Source organism: Notechis scutatus, chromosome Z, assembly GCF_049901735.1.
Source record: "Notechis scutatus isolate UNSWTSFEM ecotype Mainland chromosome Z, rNotScu1.2, whole genome shotgun sequence".
In the NCBI taxonomy this organism is placed as follows: domain Eukaryota; kingdom Metazoa; phylum Chordata; class Lepidosauria; order Squamata; family Elapidae; genus Notechis; species Notechis scutatus.
Genome location: NC_142025.1, coordinates 29,870,703 through 29,891,505, shown reverse-complemented (window position 1 = coordinate 29,891,505; position 20,803 = coordinate 29,870,703). Strand labels below are relative to the sequence as shown.

At 36.6% G+C, this 20,803-nt stretch overlaps 1 protein-coding gene across 8 annotated transcripts in view; it reads right to left on the bottom strand.

Moving 5' to 3' along the window:
- Nucleotides 1–2,111: 2,111 nt before the first annotated feature.
- The window catches only part of TBC1D5 (TBC1 domain family member 5), a 448,530-nt gene continuing 429,838 nt past the window's right edge, over nucleotides 2,112–20,803 (bottom strand). For 7 of the 8 annotated variants that reach the window (XM_087945081.1, XM_087945079.1, XM_087945078.1 and 4 more), the window contains one exon: nucleotides 2,112–5,834. In XM_087945081.1, the coding sequence (XP_087801207.1) occupies nucleotides 5,541–5,834 (294 nt within the window). In that variant the 3' untranslated portion in view covers nucleotides 2,112–5,540. Of the gene's footprint in view, nucleotides 5,835–5,928; nucleotides 6,042–20,803 lie in introns of all 8 variants that reach the window. The other variant, XM_087945084.1, reaches the window with a different exon arrangement.

Here is a 20,803-nt window from a genome sequence, read left to right as displayed (position 1 = left end):
AAAATTATTTAGTTTTTTGATGAATCTGTTTATGATGTTAGGGGTGGTTTTATATATTTTATTTAACTTTCTGTTTGAATGCTTTTTTTCTATCATTTTGCTGATTGGTTTGGATTCATAAACATGTAATTGGAGAAACTTCCTCTTAATCTTTTCCGTCTTTCCTTTCCTGTTCTTCCTTCTTTCTCCTTCTTTCTTCCCTCCTTCCCTCCCTCTCTCCTTCCAATACAGTGGCTACTTTCAGAATTACATCGTGTGACCATGTGTTGAAGTGATCTATTGCAATTCAAAATACAAAAGGGACAAAGTTTGTTATTTTGTCAGTTGGGCTCGTCTTGCCTTTGACTGTGCTTCAGACATATAAAAATTCTTAAATGTGAGTAAAACTAAAAATGTTAGTGATGATGTAATTATGTTTAACAACATTTACAGAATCCTGCACAATTGAAGGGCTTCACAAAATAATGCGACTACCGTGTTTCTCCAACAATACGGCCTCCACCAATAGGAAGACCCAGCATGTTTTCTAGGCATAAAATCAAATTAAGCCCCTCCCCCAAATTTAGGCCTAGTTTAAAACATGCAAAATAGGAAGAAGGTGGGGGGACTTGCCATTTGGAGTGCCGTTGGAGCTGCCACCGCCCGTTTGGAGTGCCGTTGGAGCGGCTGCCGCCGTTGGAGTTGCCTCTGCCGTTTGGAGCCGCCGCCACCGTTTGGAGTGCCGTTGGAGCTGCTGCCGCCGTTTGGAGCTGCCTCTGCCGTTTGGAGCTGCCTCTGCCGTTTGGAGCCGCCGCCGTTTGGCGCTGCCGTTTCGCGTTTGGAGCACCACCGCCCTCCAAACACGGCAGCAGCTCAAACCGCAGCGGCAGCTCCAAAGCGTGGCGCCGGCACTCCCAAGCGGCGGCGATGGCGGCTCCAAATGGCAGAGGCAGCTCAAAAAGCGAAGCGGAGCCGCCGCCGCCGTTTGGAGCTGCCGCCCGTTTGGAGTGCCGCCGTCACATTTGGAGCTGCCGCTTCCATGTTTGGAGTTGCCGCCGTGTTTGGAGTGGTGGTGGTGCTCCAAACAGCGGCAGTGCTCCAAACACGCGAGCGGCAGCTCAAAGCGTGGCCGGCACTCCAAACGGGCGGCGCGGCAGCTCGCTTCCATGTTTGGAGCTGCCTCTGCCGTTTGGAGCCACCGCCGCCGTTTGGAGTGCTGCCGTCACGTTTGGAGCTGCCGTTTCCGTGTTTGGAGCTGCCGCCATGTTTGGAGTGGCGGTGGTGCTCCAAACAGCGGCAGTGCTCCAAGCAGCGGAAGCGGCAGCTTCAAGCGGCAGAGGCAGCTCAAGCGGCGTGCAGCAGCTCAATGGCACTCCAAACGGCGGCGGCTCCAACGGCAGAGGCAGCTCCAACGGCACTCCAAGCGGCAGCGGAATGGGCAGAAGGGAAAGCAACAGCGGCAGGTGCCAAAGGTCTTGGGTCTGCAGCAAAGGTGTTTGGTGGGAGTAGGGAGCTCTCTGCGCTTTGCCATGATCGCCCGTTAGGAGCGGCTGGTGGCGAGGCTGCTTGCGGGGCGCGCTAGATGAGGATGAAAGGGGGGAAATTAAGTTACCCCCGAAAAGACGGCCTAGCCGTTTTTTCAGGGCTCAAAAAAAAAAAAAAAAAAAAAAAGGCCCGGCCTTATTATGTGAGAAACACAGTACATAAAATAATGTAAGTATGAAAATAAAACACAGACACTGAGCTGAAGGAACAGGATTTTTAGCACACATTCAATTTTTCTCCATGCAACAAATATTTAATATTTGCATTGGATTAATCTGACAGGAATAAGCTTCTTCAAGAGACAGTGATATAAACCAAAATGAATACACAAGGAAGAGATAATATTTGTAAAAATATAGTGGATAAGTCTATCTTTCCTTTCTTTGTAAATAGTTTCCTCCATTATTACATACACTGTTGACTCCCAAATACTTGTCTCAGAGTATAGTGTCTTAAACATATTTTACATTATTTATTGCTATCACTTCATGTATTAAAACATTGAAGAGAATTCTACTTTCCTAAGATGGGTAAGAGATAAAATAGCTCTTAACTTTTATAAAATAAAGCACAAAATTCAAGATGTGTATATGTTAATTATTTCTTTAATAAAGTAGGCAGTCATTGTTAGAGAGGAAAAAATACAACCGTTCAGTTAAAAATGAACAGATCTAGTCACTAAATTATCCTCAACATTCTTCAGTAAGATGACATGCAAAATTTGAAACCATAGTTTAGAGATGCGAGAAATCCAGAAGAGCTTCTAATAGGTTGAAAAATGTTTTAGAGCATCATATATTAATACTAACCAACCCTTTATATTCTTTCCTGTCAGCTTAATGTTAACAATAGTTGAGATGAGCAGATTGCACTTTAAAGAGAAAATAAATGGTGCTTTAATTTGGGAATCTTAGTACACCTGGTAAAAAGCAACATGTTATAATGGTCTAATCTTTTTTGATTGACACTTTCAGTGTCATGCAAAATGAAATTTGGTACATTAAGTTTTACCACATGGCATTACTATATTTGACTTTTCCAAAGGAATTATTTACCTTTCTGTTAGCAAAGTGCTATTTATTATATGAAACCAGAAGCATAACATTGAAAAACTAAATATATACTAAATAAGGCAAATATATTACAGCAAAAATTGCTCTGACAGGAAAAATAATTTGAACCATGAAATAGGCAGAGTCAAACATTTAACGACATAAACAAACATAGCAAAAGCAATAGCACTTAGATTTATATCGCTTTACAGTGCTTTCAAGCCCTCTGTAAGCGGTTTACAGAATCAGCATATTGCCCCCAACATTTTGCATCCTCATTTTACCCACCTCAGATGGATGGAAGGCTGAATCAACCTTGAGCCTGGTGAGATTTGCAGTACTAACCACTGCGCCACCATGGGTCATATACAAAACATACAAAACAAATCTCTGCCCAACTATTTTTTCTTTTTTTCAAACATAATGAAAGGTGACCTACTATTTTTTCATCTATCCTGTTTCATTTTCTACTATTAAATAGTTTGCTTTAAATGGCACTTTTAATGTATGGTAAGAAAGGAAAAATTAAAGGCAGAAAGGAGTAAGGTTAGCCATGTCAAATTAATCACCAGCCATGTCATTCTCTTTTATCATCCTCATGAAAATCAACGAAATTAAATAAATCTATACTGATCATAGGGATGAATCCTGAGGTGATTTATTTTGTGAAAGTTTAAGTAAAACAGTATTAGATTTAAAATTGCATAATCAGAACATTTTTAAGTTTTTCATTTGAATCAGCAATATGATGACTTTATTCATTAACGCTATCAGTATATACTCTGAAGCTCTTTATAGAAACTCTCAATATTATATCTAACTCTAAGTTAACTTCAAGTTATTTGAACATGTAATTATACAATTGTCATATATGATAGCAATTACTTGATAATTTTAGTCTTATGCCAGTAAATTCATAGATACAAAACTATGGCTAAAGGACAGTGCATAACAAATCCAAGTGACTCGGGGGAGAACCAAATGAATTTTAGGACAGTAAATTCAGTTAAATTTACCACATCAAGCTCAGAACATGTTCAGAAAGTGGTAGATTTTTCAATATTTCAAATTCTAAATGTATGATCTAGAAAGTTACTAGCGTAATATTAAAAAAGAGCTGTATGCTGTATGAGCACATTCTCTGTAGTTTATGATCAGGTTACACTTTGGGTTATCATGATTCACACATCATATTCATAGAGAAAAGAATTGCTCATGGAAATTGTAATGACAGTTGTTATACATCAGTGTTCACATTCTCATGCCCTATCACTCATCATGATTATGGCTACAGTATTGAGTGGCCAATAGAAATAAAAACATACTGGGAGTGTTTTGCTTAAGGATAAAGCTCTGAGAATATTACTAACCAGGAGGGAAAAATGATAAAGTTATACTAGACACTGTTGTCATCATTAGTTCCAAGGGTTCAAGAGAGAATATATCTAACCTTTTTAGTAAATCAATTTTTTAAATGATTGCTTATACTGTCTAAGTATAAGCAATCATTTCTATCTAAGAAGTTGATTACCTATTACAGTAGAGAAATAGTTTTTGGAAGCTAATTCACTGAACAAATGTCTCTCTTCTTAACTAAATCTTGAGAAAACTTGCATTCCAGTTTGATGGAATATCAAAAAGAGATATTGGTTTCAGGACCCATTTCTCTATGTAGTTAAATAGCATTCAACTTGCAAGCAACAAAACAGTTTTGAAAATGCAATTTATTTGGAATGAATACCACATACCAGAAAGAAAAACCAGCATAAGGCCACGATTCTGACCAATTAACCTTAATACATTATTTTTCCCCTCTCTGGGTCAAGAAAGTTAGCAAGTGTGGAATTAGCAATGGCTGCATGAGAAAAGGAAATCCAGTTAGAAATCAGAGTGCCTCAATAAAGTCGAGACTTTGGGCTGTTTCATAAAATAAACTTTAATAAAGTTGATGTCTGTAACTATTTCCTGCAGTATTTAGTAAAAAACCCCAAAACCAAAATCTATCTCCTCCCAAAACCGGACACTAACCTATGAATGTTGTTTTGAGATTGTCAGGATAATAGAATAAACGGGGTCCAGAAATATTTTAGCCCTCTACAGTGCTGACAGAGAAATATGGCCTTGAGTGAATCATAGACAGCATGAAGATTCAAACACTTAGGAGTTTTGCTGTCGTTAGTGCAAAAAAGATAGATCCTGTACTTTAACATTTAAAAATGATTTTTCTAAATGCTTAAGGAATACCGCAGCATTAAGATTCTCAATAAATTTTGTTCCTAGGCAAAACAGGATGGCAGAAGTATTGAAATAACTGTAAAAATACATCCCAGATGTTAGGAAACAAATTCAGGACTGGTAGAGCTATAACCCCAACTGTTTCAAGGCATTGAATTTATATTATTTGTATTACCTTATAAGTATGAATATTTGCATGAATAGTAGCTATTGGTTTGGCACCATCTCTAAAGTGATCGTGGCTGTTTTCTTCTTCAGAAAATGATTTAGGAGGCAGCATCAGAGAAGTAATGGGATATAACTTGAAATGTTTATTCCTCTAGTCTGATGACAGGAATATCTGATTCTACTCATAGCATATATTATCTAACAGGTTCTGAAATTATTTTTATATTTATTTGTTTCCCTATATTTGAGCAGGTTCTTTCCAGTAAATTCATGATATTATGCAATGCATTTTATTTTATATGATGAAAGAATATAAACTTACTAATTCAAGGTTTCAAAAATCTGTTAATAGGAGTAAGCCAACAAGTATCTGCACTTATGTATTACATCTTGATATTTCATGTGTGTATTTTAAAGGCCATCATTACATGTTTGCTGTTTTTGGTTAACATGGGTTGCCTTGATAGTATCTGTGCACTGACATGTTTAGCCTTATAAACATGGAATCCCAACAGACCAAATCTTGAGGCACAGGAGTTGCTACCTTCTTGAATAACTTTGTTACATTTCAAGAGGACTAACAATTGTAAAATCAGAATCCTTGCTGTTGCTGCTGCTGCTATCATCAGGACTAGAACTGAGATTACTTGAAGATGCAGACATAGATCCCAGCAGTGGATCAGTGAAAGCTAAAGAAGTGTGACATGGGGCCTCACTCTTCATGTTCATATCCTGGGAAACTGGCAGAATCTGTTCTTGTTCAGAGGCAGACACAACTTTTCCTTCTTTTTTACAAACTAGGATGTAATCATCACTGTATCTTTTGACAGGACTTCTAATTGGATGATCAGTAGCCTGTGAAAGAGAAAAAAATAGTTAAACCATAAAGCTTAACCGGTCATTTCTTTAGGTTGCACCTACAGCAGCCATAATCACAGCTGGCACATACCTCTACAGCTGTGGTTGGTGATGCCTCCACCATTGCTCCCGCATAAAGTTACATGCCAAAAATGGTATATATAAAGGGGGTCCTAGATGGAAACTCTTTAAGCAGCGCCTCTCCTATAGATCATAAAGGATGAGTTGGTTTATCAAGTAGAGATGTTCCTTTTCTTAATAGAAACATGCATAGAACTTAGAAAATTTCCTAAGCTTCCCGATTCCCCAGTATTTCTGCATTTCTTTTGAGTCCATTTTGTCTTCTTGTTTGGCAAGTATCTTTATGCATGGAAAATGTCACTATGAGGTGATTCTCAATGATTTACAATATCAAAAACAATAGGTTTAATGATGAGTACTAAACGTTCTGAAATAGCTTCAATGCAGGTTTAAAATGTAAAACTTGACATATACACTTGTTTTCTCAACTTATTTTCACAGACAAAGATTTCTACAGTATCTTTGGTAACCCTAGCCTTTTCTGATGCTAGTATTTCCAGAGTTTATCACTATTCTTACTCTGCCAGTTTCTGTTTAAAAAAAATCTTACAGTGACACGAAGCATGTTTTCTTCCATCTGCTACTGCTCCCAAATAAATAGAAAATGACAGAATTGTATTCCCAGGAGCTTTGAAAATTAACAACCTTAAACCTAATGCAATATGGTTCTTCAGAATACTTTTCCTGATAAATTTCTGGTTGGGAAATAAAACTCAATAATATCAAATATAGTAAACCATGCATGTTCAAGCAATATCTTAAACATCAGGGCAACAGGCTTTATAAGTGTATAACCATTGTATAAAATAATTACATTTCTATCATGGCATGAAAAAAAATCAGCAATATATATCACATATAATGAAGGAAAGATAGAAGGAAATTAAAACAAATCCATATTAATTTGATTAACTGCTGGATAGTTGGAATAAGAATTCAAAGTCTAAAATTGAATTACTGTTGAAGATGAAAATTTAGGAAATATGAAAAAAAGAAAATGTGTTAATAATGAAGATATGGAAACTTATGTGGTTAGTCCTTGACTTACACCCATTCATTTAGCAAAAGTTACAATGGCACTGAAAAAAATGACTTATGATTGGTCCTTCCACTAATGATCATTACAGCATCCTCACAGTTATGTAATCAAAATTTGGGTGCTTGGTAACTGGCATCTATTTATGACAATTGCCAGATCCTGAATTCATGTGATCATCATTTGTGACCTTCCAAGCTTGCTTCCAACAAGCAAAGTCAGTTTATAACTACATGAATCACTTAACAAATGCAGTGATTTGATTAACAACTAGGACAAAAAAATCATCAAATCAGGTGCAACTCACCTGATCACAAATCAGATTAACCTTGTTTATCAATGGAAATTCTTGTCCCAACTATGGTAATAAATCGAGGGCTATCTCTACCTGTTCTAATTTTCTTGCACTGTTTCTGTAAGTTGATTTCCCTTTCTCATTTTTCCTGTCATTATTATGTACCTCCATTCTCACGGTATCCCCAAATCTGATATTCTCTACAAATCATTCAACCAGTACACATTTCTATCATTGCTGTAAACATTCCTTATAAATGGAATATGTTAAATGATAAAAAGTCACATCAAATGTCCTTATCTTAGCTCCTATTCCCTGAACAATGATTTACTAAGCATTTCTTCCATGTATCTATTTCATTCATAATCAAATCTATATACTCATTTAAATACATATATTTATCAACTTTATTCTACAAGATCAGACCACCTTTATTCAGATCCAGTACATATTTCCAAGGCCCTTAGTTTCAGAGACACAGTATATCCATTTTTCTTACTTTCATTCATTTTTTACTTCCTTACCCTGCAGGCATGTTGTCCACACTGCATCCCATCAATTCAGGTATGCTGCAGACTCCATCAGTTAATGGACTCTGATTGCTGGGATCTAGGAATACAGTGTTTTCTGCCAATGCTCCCATCCTATGGAATATTCTTTTTCCAGAAGTGGGATGGGTTAAAACATGGCTCTGTGGCCTTGTTTGTATGTGGGAAGCCCAAAGAAGCATGCAGTTGTGGGGTTGGTTGGTGTTATTGCAGCCCTTGTTTTTCTTTTGTCAATTAATTTTTAAAAAAATTTGATTATCACCATCTTAATTTTTTAATAATTTCTAATTAAAAATTCTAAAATTTTAATTCTTTTAATAGAGAATATAAGATTAAATGAAAGGAGCTACTTTGCAAAGAGATTTAGTTTTAAATGGTATTCTTAATGCACAGAGAGATTTAAGACAGATAATAAAACATTTGGAATTGAGCAGTAGAAGATGGAAATTAAACTATTTGCAAACTGATAAACTATAAAATTTTACTGAAATTTCAAATGGAAGATCTTACTGATCATAGAAAAATATGTGGTATAAAGGATAAAAATGTATACTACAACTTAAAAGAGAATTCTTATAAAATGAGGTACTATTGGGCATATGATCCCAGAAAAATTGTCTAGAATGTATAAAGACACTTCAAATTTATGTGGTAAATATGGACAACATGAAAGATAATTTTATCATTTTATTTATTTATTTATTTGATTTGTCAATTGTTTACAAGATAATAAGTACAAGTGTATACATAGTTGTGAATATATGAAATGGGTACATATAAGAAAAATAAAAGAATAAGAGAAACAATAGGACAGGGACGGTAGGCACGTTGGTGCGCTTATGCACGCCCCTACAGACCTCTTAGGAAAGGGTGAGGTCAATAGTAGACAGTCTAAGGTTAAAGTTTTTGGGGTTTGGGGAAGAGACTATAGAGTCGGGTAGAGTATTCCAGACATTGACCACTCTATTGCTGAAGTCGTATTTCCTGCAATCAAGTTTGGTGCGGTTTACTTTGAGTTTGTATCTATTGTGTGCTCTTGTGTTGTTATGGTTGAAGCTGAAGTATTCATTGACAGGTAGGACATTGCAATGTATGATTTTATATACCATGCTTAGGTCAGACCGAAGACGGCGTAATTCAAGGTTTTCTAGTTTTAGAATTTCAAGTCTGGTGGCATAAGGTATTCTACAACGAGTAGAAGAGTGGAGAACTCTTCTTGTGAAATATTTCTGGACTTTCTCAATTGTGCTAATATCAGATACGTAATGAGGGTTCCAGACTGATGAACTGTATTCGAGTATTGGTCTAGCAAATGTTTTGTATGCTCTGGTTAGTAGTGTGATATTACCAGAGAAAAAACTACGTAGGATTAGGTTAACAACTCTTAATGCCTTTTTGGCTATGTAGTTGCAGTGGGCTCTAGCACTTAGATCATTAGAGGTGAGTATTCCAAGGTCCTTTACAGAGCTTGGGTCATCAACAAGATCTTGACTATTCAGCTTGTATTTTATTTTCTGATTTTTTTGCCAATATGTAAGACAGAGCATTTATTTGTTGAGATTTGGAGTTGCCATTTGTTTGACCATTCAGATACATAGTCAAGGTCTTTTTGTAAGGTAGCAGTATTGTCTGTGGTATTGAACAGCTTTACATCATCAGCGAAGAGAACGCAATTGCTCTTAATATGATCACAGAGGTCGTTTATGTAGAGTATGAAGAGAGTTGGTCCTAGAACACTGCCCTGGGGGACACCACTATTGACAGGTACTGGATTTGATAGAACGCTCCCGATTTTGACCATTTGTTGTCTGTTTGCCAGGAATGCTTCTATCCAGTTATTCAGTTGTCCAGAGATACCATAGGATTTTATTTTTAGGAGTAGTTTGTCGTGTACCACTGAATCAAAGGCTTTACAGAAGTCTATGTAGATTGCGTCAATTGCTTTGCCCTGGTCGAGTTGTGTCGTCCATATGTTTTTGCAGTGTAAGAGTTGCAGATTACAGGATAGTTTTTTCTGAAACCAAATTGTTTATTGGAGAGTAGGTTGTTTGACTCTAAGTGGAGGATGATGGATTGGTTAATAATTGATTCCATGACTTTACAGGTGACGCAGCATAAGGAGATTGGCCTGTAATTTTCAACTAGGCTTGGGTCTCCCTTTTTGAAGATGGGGATGACTGTGGCTTGTGACCATAGGTTAGGCAAGGAGCTGGTCCTGAAAGATTTTTCAAAGATTATGCTTAGAGGTTTGGCTATGGCAGTGGATAGCTTTCTTAAGAAGTAGGCACATATTCCATCCGGTCCAATAGATAGAGATGGTTTTAGATTGCGTAGTGATTTTTCGACATTGTCTTCTGTGAAATCGATATGTATTAGATCATTGTTGTTATCTGTGGTATGGCTAGGAAATACTGGGCATGATCCATTGCTGTTTACAAATACTGAGCCGAAGAATGTGTTAAAGATGTTGGCTTTAATGGTGTCGTCGTTGCAGTCTTTACCATCAGGTCCTATCAAGGGAGGGATGGACCTTGAGTCTTTTAGTTTGTTGTTTACAAAATTGTAAAAAGCTCGGGTGGAATTGGTGCTTAGAAGGTTTTCCTCTTGTTTAATGTGATAATTGGTGCATTCAGTCTTTATCTGGTGGCATAAATTTTTGTATCGTTTTTTGAAATTGGCAACGTGACCAGATTTGTTTTTCCGCCAGAGTGATCTCTTTTTGGATTGAAGTTTCCTTATTGATATGGGTAATCTGCTTTTTTGTTTTGTTTTGTGAGTTGTTGTTGGAACATATAGTTTGATGACTCTTTTGACTTCAAGTAAAAATATGTTATAATGGTCTTCAACGGTATTGCATCCAGTGAATAGAGATTGCCAATCAAGGGATGAGAGATCGTTGTCTATAAGATCATAGTTGCCTTTTTTGAAGTTACAATAGGGGATTACATCATTGTGGTGATTTTTGTGTGGATGTATGTTGAGACAAAAGTCGATCATATTGTGGTCACTACTGGAAAAGGGTTCTTTAGTTTGTATTCCGTAAATTAGGTTCAAACTGTTGCAGAAGATGAGATCGAGGCAGTTGTTTAGTCTAGTGTTGTTGATTACTAGTTTGATGGACTCCTAAAAAGGCATAATTTCTGGATTGAAATACTACAACAGAATTTTAAAGATCAATATTCAATCAAATTAGAACTTTTCTTGATGGGGTTAATGCAGAGGTGGGATTCGGACCAGTTCAAATGAAACAACTGTTAAATTTTTGCGCAGTTCAGAGAACTGGCTAATCGCACCATTGTCTGGCCCTGCTCACCCCTCCCCTCCCCATCACTTCTTATCTCGCCTTACCTGCCTTGCCTGTGGCATAGCAGCTGCTGCTCTCTGGCTTCCTCGCTTGCTAGCTCGCTTGCCTCGACCATGTCCCTGTGGCCTAGCTCCCTGCCGAGCCTTTCTTTGCCATTCTCTGCTGCCCAGCTACCTGCCTGATTGGTGAGCCTTCCTTTGCCTCTTTGCTGGTGTGAATGGCCTGCAGCCACTGCCTCTTTGCCAGCCCGAACCAAGATGCTGCTGCCTTATGTCAGCAGAGGCAGAGGCTGCAGGCCGTTCCCGCCAGCAAAGAGGCAGTGGCTGCAAGTCGTTCACACTGGCAAAGAGGCAGCAGTGGCAGGGCAGTGTCTTGGGGCAGAATCATGCCCAGATACACAAATAAATGCCGGAAATAGCTGCCCGTCGTTTCCTGCTGCAAAAATCTTAAAAAAAACCCTGTTAGGCAGCGAGACTCAGCAAGAGATGAGGTGTCAGAGAATCATCGTTGCTGTTGCTGCACAAAGGTAAGTCTAAAGCTCTGGCCATCACCACCACTGCTTCGTCCTGCCTGCGCCACCCCACCTTGCCATGAGTGACATCGAGTTGGCCATGCCCACTCAGTCACATTACCCACCCAGCTACGCCCACCTAGTCATTAGGAAGAACCGGTTGTTAAATTAGTTGAATCCCACCACTGAGTTAATTAATCATTAAAGAAGAACCATAGGATTATTTTTATGTATGATTACTGTGGCAAGCCTTCTAAGTACAGAAAAGTGGAAAAACTTATGAAATATCCACAATGGGGGAATGGTCAGTGAAGATGACTGAATCAGCAGAGATGGCAAATATTAACTTGTTTGATTTGAAAAAGAATGACCACTATAATATCAGTGAATGGAAACCCTATAAGAGTCTTTTTGCTGAAAACAGAAAAATGAATTTGTGATTTTTGCATTTGAAGATTAGAAAGGGCAAATTATAAAAGAAGGAAATTAGAACTTAACCTTAGAAAGAGAAGGTGTAATATAAGAGTATTTATAACTTCAGTCAAAAAGATCAGAAGCAATAAAAACAAATCTTTAGTAGTAATAAATTGCAAATGGCATGGATAAGATTATTGTCTAAAGTAGGTGTTATTCTTTGGTATATCTAAGATAAGCCAACCATTTTCTTACCACCCACCTCTCCCATGACTGATTTTTGTTGTTGTAAAAATAAACCAACAATCTTTGCACCTCAACCTTGAGTTAATTTGTAGCTCTGAATTAAATGCTTTTTCCATGTCTCTTTCTAATCCCAACATAAGCAGACCATAAATTGAGAATTCATAATAAATCAGAAGCTATTTTTTTTCTTTTTTTATAGTTTTTATTCAGGAAAAAAATATTTTAAAAAGAGAATCATGTTCTCACATTTTACAGTGTTTTCATAACAGTGTACATCTCTATTAGTGTTACTTAAGATCATTTACTACAAAGATATCTTAAATCTAATTCCTGATTTCTTACTTATCTATGTTATTAATATGTCGTGATACATTGTTTGTTTTCCTATGTTATTACACTACTACACCTATATACATAGCTATACTATACATATATTCATAGCTATACATTTATCCTTATTTCTGTTGTTCCATAATATTTCTTTAATCATTTTCACTATACATCTTTATTTCCTTTTCATTTAACCATTTGTACCATGTATTCCATGTTGTAAAAAATTCTCCCTCTTCCTTGTTTTTTAATATCATAGTTAATCTAATCATTTCTGTGCATTGGTAAATTTTGTTGATTACTGCTAAATCTGTAGGTACCATTGTTAATTTCCAATTTTGGGCAAAGGCTATTCTTGCTGCTGTGATGATGTGTAGTATTAGATGCTGTTGTTTTTTACTCCATGACATTTCTGGTATTCCCAATAAAAAGGTCTCTGGGTTGAGTTTAATCTTTAATTTTGTCATCTCTTCCAGCCATCCCTGTATTTTAGACCAGTATTTTCGAGCTTTGGGGCATGTCCACCATATGTGAAAATATGTTCCCTGGCTATAATTGCACTTCCAGCATTTGGGTGACATATTGGGAAACATTTTTGCCAATCTTGCCGGCGGAAGGTGGCAGCGATAGAACATTTTATATATATTCTCTTAATATGATACTGATAACATTAATTTATAGTTGGTTTGCCATATTCGTTTCCATTGTTCTAAGTGGACGTTATGACCGCAATTTTTAGCCCATATTATCATATTCTCCTTAACCGTTTCCTCTTCCACTTTAAATTCCAATAAGCAATTGTATAATTTAGTAATTATTTTTTTTCATTTCCTTGTAATATTTTGTCTAATTGCTGTTCTTTGTTGTAAAATCCAAATTGTTCCTTGTCTTTTTTATATTTTGTTTGAATTTGGAGGTACGGCCACCACCAATTTCAATTCCTTGTGTTTTGAGTTGTATCTGTGATTTCAGGTCACCTTCATCTGTTATGAGTTTTTTGTATTTTATTGTTTTATTCAGATCCACGGCATTAGGATATATTAATGCCTCCATTGGAGATAGCCAGAGAGGTATTTTCACATAGTGTTTTTTTTTTTTTAATTGCCTCCCATACACATAATAGAGCATCTCTTATCCAGTGTTTTTGAAGGTAGCTATGGGTTCTGTTTTTCCCATCCCAAAGAAACATGAGCCAGCCAAGTTGTAGATCAAAACCTTCTATTGTCAATATTCTTTTATCCTCCAAGTTAATCCAATCCTTAATCCAAGTACTCGCTGCAGCTTGGTAATATAGCTCCAAGTCTGGAAGGAACAGTCCTCCCTTGCTTTTAGTCTCCTGCATTAATTTATATTTTACTCTTGCTTTTTTCTTTTGCCAAATAAATTTACTAATTCTATTCAAGTCTTTGAAAAAATTTTCTCCAGTTTGACTGGCACGGTTTGAAAGAGATACAACAATTTTGGTAATACATTGGTTTTAATGGTGGCTATCCTTCCCACCCAAGAAATTTGTAGGTTTGCCCATCTGTCTAGGTCTTTCTGTATCTGATCTATTAATTTGTTGTAATTATCAGCCTTTATTGTAGAACACTTCGCTGTGAGCCAAATTCCTAGATATTTTATTTTGTTTGTTGTCTGAATCCCTAATTCCTCATTTTGCCTTTTAGTACATTTTTTGTTATTATCTTAGTCCTCTCTTTATTAATTTTAAGTCCTGCTACTTTGCCAAATGCCTCTATTTCTTGTAGTAAGTTTTTGCTTGACTCTTTTGGGTCCTCCAGTATAAAAACCATGTCATCAGCGAACGCTTACAGTTTATGTTTCCTGTTTGATCGTTAGCCCTTGAATGTTTTGGTTTTCCCTTATCTGCCTTAACAGTACTTCCGCTGATAGAATGCATAGTAATGGGGCAAGCGGATATCCCTGTCTCACTCCTTTGCATATTTTTATGTTATCCGTGATTTCTCCATTGATTACTATTTTTCCATTTTGTATTGAATATATTGTTTTAATTAGCCGCATAAATTTTTCACCAAATTTCATCCTGGATATTTGCTCAATCAGAAATTGCCAGTTTAAATTGTCAAATGCCTTCTGGGCATCTAGAAATATTAATGCCATCTGATTGTTTGATTTGGTTTCATAGTACTTTTATTTTTTATGTATATATCTGTTAGAGAGAAAGCCATTCTGGTCCGGATGAATAATATGATTTAATATTTTTTTTAGTCTATCTGCAATTATTACCGCTAGAATTTTATAATCTACATTCAGGAGTGAGATAGGTCTGTTGTTTCTAATTTGGTGGGGATCTGTTTGTTCCTTGGGAATAAAGGATATCAAGGCTTCTGTCCATGTTATTTTAGCTTGATTCAAGGCTTCATTATATATTTCCACCAGTGACTTGCCTAGTAGAACTTGGAATTCTTTGTAAAATTCTGCGGGTATTCCGTCTGGTCCTGGGGCTTTGTTAGTTTTTTGTCTTGCAATTGCCTCTTGTACCTCTTTTTAGGATTATTTTATTGTTTCATAACTCCCGAGCAGTTTCCACTATGTTAGGTAGTTCTTTGCCCTCAAAATATTGTGTAATGTTCTCATCTAAAATTTCTTCTTTTTTATATAGGTTAGCAAAAACGTTTTGAGCTATTATTTTCTTTTGATTCAATTGTGGACACAGTATCCCATTTTCATTCTGTAGGGCTATTATGGTTCTTTTCTGCTGCCCTTTTTTTAATTTGTGGGAGAGCCATCTCTCCGGCTTGTTCGCGTTCTCAAAATAATGTTGTTTGGCTAGTTTTAATTTTCTAGCCATTTCTTCTTGAAGGCTTAGGTTTATTTCATGTTTGGCCAGGTTTAATTGTTTTTTAACTAATTCGTTACAAGGATCTTTTTGTAAGTTAATTTCCAGTTTTTCCAGTTTCTCTTTTTTCACAGTGTGTTGGTTTTTCCTGTCTCTATTTTTTTTGCTACGTATGCTATTGTCAGGCCCCCAATATATGCCTTTGTTGTGTCCCATAAGTTTTGAGTCATTGTATGTTCATTTGTATTAATTTCAAGAAATATTTTCAGTTCTTTATTTATCAATTGGGTATATTCTTTGTCTCTCAGAATACTCTTGTTAAAGGTCCATCTACCTAGCTTTTTCTTTCCTCTCCAAGTCAGTTTGATTGGATTGTTGTCGGCCCATGTATTTGATAGGATTTCCACTGCTTCTGTTTTTTCCAATAGTTCTGTGTCCATCCATATCATATCAATCCTGGACCAAGACTGATGCAGGTTGGAAAAAAAAAGTAAATTGGGTTTTTGATGTATTCAGTTCCTTCCAGGCATCTTTTAAGTTCATTTCTTGAGCTAATTTGTCAAATGTTATTGGGAGTGTTTTTCTCTTTTTTAAATTATTTTTACTACTTTTATAATCCTTTTCTATGTTTGGCACTGCATTAAAATCCTCTACTATGCATACGTTGTTTAGTTCAGTTTCTATAATTTTGTTATGGAGTTTGCGATAAAATTCCTTTTGATTAGCGTTTGGGGCATAGATTACTACCAATAATATTTTTTTTTCTATTGTTATCTCTATGAAAAGTATCCTTCCATCTTCATCATTATATTGTAAGTTTGGATTTAACCAGTTTTTAATGTACACCGCAAGAATGGTTTGTCAGAGCCAAGTGTAGTTTTCCCAGTTTGGTTACTTCTAATAAGTGTGCATGTTGTTTTGAGATATGTACTTCCTGTAAACATGTAATGTCTGCTTTTTGGTTTATAAGTTTCCTAAATGTTTGTTTCCTTTTAGTTGGTGAGTTAAGTCCATTTATGTTGAGCAATAGAAGGGTGATCCCTCCATCCATTTTTTTATTGGTACTCTATTACTCTCGTTCTCAGCTCTCTTTTCGGTCAGTTGTCTTCTTCCTCTTCCCGGTTTTTCTGTTCTTTTCCTTCTCTCTCTATTTCCTTGCCTTCCACTGTAATGTCCTCCTGACTTCTACTTTCTGTATCTTCCTTACTTTCTTGTTTCTCCTCCGTTTTCACGTATCTTCTGTACAATTCATGTGCCTTGGCAATAGAATTAATTTTAAATTTCTTCCCTCTCCACAATATCAATAGTCCCTCTGCAGTTAACCATCTGAATGGTATGTTGTTTTTAATCAATTGCATTGAAAGGAATTGATAGTTCCTCCTGTTCTCTTATCCTCCTCAGGATCTGTTTCAGGGTCACCACTTCATGGCCTTTAAATACCAGTGGCTCATCCCTCGTTCATCCATACAGCATATCCCTGGTGGTTTTCTTCGCAAAACGCACATGTACCTCCCCTGGCAATTTATGTCTATGTGTATAATGTGTTTGCACCCAGTAGACCTCGCCCAAGTCGTTCATGATCTCCGTCTTGTCTTTTTGGAGGGCTTCTGCGATTAGCTCTACCATTAAAGATCTTAGGTCTTCTTTCTTTTCCTCCACAATGTTCTGGAATCTGAGGAAGAATGCAGCTTTTTCTAGTTCTAGATGGACCACTGCCTCTTGGAGTTCGCAGTAAAGGACTTTCCAGTTTTGTTCAGTATCTTCAAGTTTCTTTTCTACATTTTCCGTTCTTTGTTCCGTATTCACCAGTTTCTGTTCATTCCTCGTTACTATCTCTTGAATTGTTCCAAATTTATCATTCAGTTTCTGAATATCTGCTTTCAGCCCCGCAATGTCATTTTTCATCTCACTTTTCAATTCTTCGTGGTTTCTGGCTATGAGTTCTTGAGTTCTCACCATCATTTTTTGCATCATTGCAAGGGTTGACTGTACTGCTTGTAGTGTTGGGGTAGGTTATGTTTTTTCTGCCCCCAACATTGTATCTAAAGTTCTTTGTCCTGCAGGCGAGGGTATGCTTGTTGTGTTCTTCTTTGCAGTTTTCGTTGTTGTTGCTGTTGTTGACATTTTCAGGACACTCAAAAGGTCTTTCCAATCTACCATTCAACAGTGTACTTAAAACCTTTCTTTGTTTCTACTGTATTTCTAGATTCTATTTTCTAACTTCAATCTTTCTCCAATGTGTAGCTTGAAGGAGGCTATATAGATTTAGAACAAACAGTAAATACTAGCTGATATAATTTTACAGTTAGCTTTCAGTTTTAACGTCTATAGCCTATCTTCAAGTTCATTCTAACAAACAGTAACTAATAAGCAGCTCCCTTGATCCTTGTCTAATTTAAAAGAGAGTCACAGATAAATATTTTCTAGTATACTTTAACAAATAACTTTCTATTCTGTAGTGTATATTCTGTCTTCACAAAGTTATTCTTGAAATCAGCAATTCATAAGTAGAAAAATGAATAAAAAAAGAGAGAATTCCTTAATTAATTGGACAATATAGGATCAAATAAACAATTAATAATTAGTCTACAATATTAAACTTATTTTCTTTAGCTTTAGTTTTTATAAATTATTCCCTTCTTTATAAATATCTATTTCACAAGTGCATAGTTATAAATGGTTTTTAAGTGAAATATATATTAAATTTTAGCCTTATTTATTATAGATTAATTAATCACAAAGTCTCAGTCTCCTTCTCTCAGCTCTTTTTTCTTCTTTCTTTTTCAAGATGTCTTCCCTTTTTTCAAAGTGCAAAGTCACTCTGGGTGCAAGTCACCATTTTCACTTCTTATTATTCACTCTGTCCCAATCTCTACTCAAAACAGCATTAAACTATCAGAATTATCTCAGTCAAAATATCTCTGAGCCTTCTCTCTAGATTTCTCCCCCCCAAAAGAGTAAGGAAATCATATGAAAGATGTCTTTTCTTCTCTTTCTGCCCTGGTCTACCATCTGTCAAATTCTCCGCGCCGCTGCTGTTTTATCCTCCCGATACGCCGGCTCCTACTGCCAAGTCCACCGCTGTTTCAAACCTCGGTTAGGAGCCTCCTTCTCATCTAGTTTTCAGAATCTTCTTTCTCTCATCGGTATCCCTTCTCAATCCACTGTCCACCGCTATGTCACACTGCTTTCACTCTTCGCTTCCGTCTCAAATCTGCTGGGCTATCATTTCTTCGGATTGAGTCATGAAGACTGATCTCTTCCACGTCGGTTTTCAGGACTTTCCCCTGCAGGATATGGGAGTCACGGTTCTCCCTCTATGCCTTGGGGTTTTCTCCTTTCCATCGTCGTCCCCTCCAGGATCCGACTTCACCTCTACAAGCTGCCAGACGCAGACTTTTGAACATGCAGGATGGGATGCCGTTCCTCTGTGCCACTACGAGATGGCGCCCCAGCCGGAAGATCAAATCAGAAGCTATTTTTATTTCTTAGGGAAACATAATCAGACATGATAAGCTAGTTTAAGAACCCCCTCCACCCTCCTTAGCCACCATAATTTGTTTCAGCCAGTATTTCAACTGGCAGAGACTCTTTCTGGCAGCCAAAAGACAGTCATAATGTAGTTTGTGAAATGGGCTTGGCCCCTAGAGGAAGGCATGCAGCATGTTCCTCAGGAATTCACATTTAACTGATTCCAGCACAAAACGGAGCCCTTTGTGGAAGAGGGCTACAAACCAAACTACAAACTAATTTCTATTTTCTTACATGTTAATAAAGCAATCATTTTATCTTGCCCAAATTGTTTTTGCAATAAAATGCTGATGCATTGATGTCATATAGTTATGGTGAAAAGTTAGCTATCTCTTAAAATACAACCCAACCTTGATTAAAGCCCTTTACACAAGTACCTGTTTGAGGGTGCAGTATGGGGTTAATGGTGCCCTGACTGACAGGATGAAAAGTTAGAAATAAATTATGGCAGGAAAAGATGAGTATATTCTCTAGACTGAGCACCATATTTTATATATAAGCTCTAAAATTTCTCCTTTTTCCATAAAGATAAAATATATTAATATAGCCCTTATATTAACCCCAAGCAACTATAAAAGTTGTGTGACTTTATTTGTATAAATAAATTTTTAAATGTTTTATTTTTTATATACAAAATGCAAAACTTTTAATAAAAATGTTGGGAAAATTAGGACCTCTAATTAAAAATGCTAACAGAGTATGATAAAATATTGAAAAAAAATCTATGCCACAGTAGGCAACTAATCAAATATAGATATTAAAAATGAACAAATGAACAAGAATGAGTGTGGTATAGATTTAGGAAAAATTAGAAATATACATAATCTGCAAAAGTGTTAGACAGTTGTGCAAAAATGGTGTAAATTAAGAATGCTTTCAGAAATGCTTTCAGTGTTAATAGTTTATTTTTATCAAAATAAACAAAATGGAAAATAAATGTACAGAAGAGAAATCCATATCAAAATTTGGCGTGACCACTCTTTGACTTCAAAATAGCATAAATTCTTCTAGATATACTTGCACTCAGATTTTGAAGGAACAAGGCAAGGTTCAAGGTTGTTCCAAATATCTTGGAGAACTAATTACAGATCTTCTGTGGATATAGGATGCTTTTTCATGTAATACCAAACATTTGCCATGCTATTGAGATCTGTGCTCTGCAGGGGCCAAACTTCCAGGACTTTTTGCTTACGCTGAAGATAGTTCTTCATGAGATTGATTGTATGTTTGAGGCCACTGTCCTGCTTCAGAATAAAATTAGAGCCAATTACAAACCTCTTTGGTAGTATGGCATGATGGATAAGTATCTGCCAATAAGTATCTGCATTGATGACACCATTCTTCTTCCTAGTGTTATTTCCACACTATGGCAGGATCCATGTCAGCAAAGCCATCTCAGTTTGGGTTGATCCAGGGCATCTTCAGGAGTGATGCCCACATATGTCTTGTCCTCTTTGAGTGATGCCTCCCATTTTTTCTTGTATATAAAATGCCTTTAATGACAGATGGAGTAACACATCGGTTGAAATACCTCAGTCGTATCAATGGCAATGAAGGACACCATTGATCTTGATCAAATTTCCAATCCATTTGTAGAAATGTAGCCTCAAACTTGCAAGGAACCTTCACCATGCTTCACTATTACTGGCAGATACTCATTATCATATCGCTCCTCAGTCCTTTAATGAGCAGACTGCCTCTTGCTACAGCCAAATATATTGAATTTTGACTCATCACTCCAGAGCACCTGCTGCCATTTTTTTGCATCCCAGTTCCTATGTTTTCGTGCATAGTTGTCACTTAGTATTGTTTCCACATCAGAGGTATGACTTTTTGGCCTCAATTATTCAATGAAGACCACTTCTGGGCA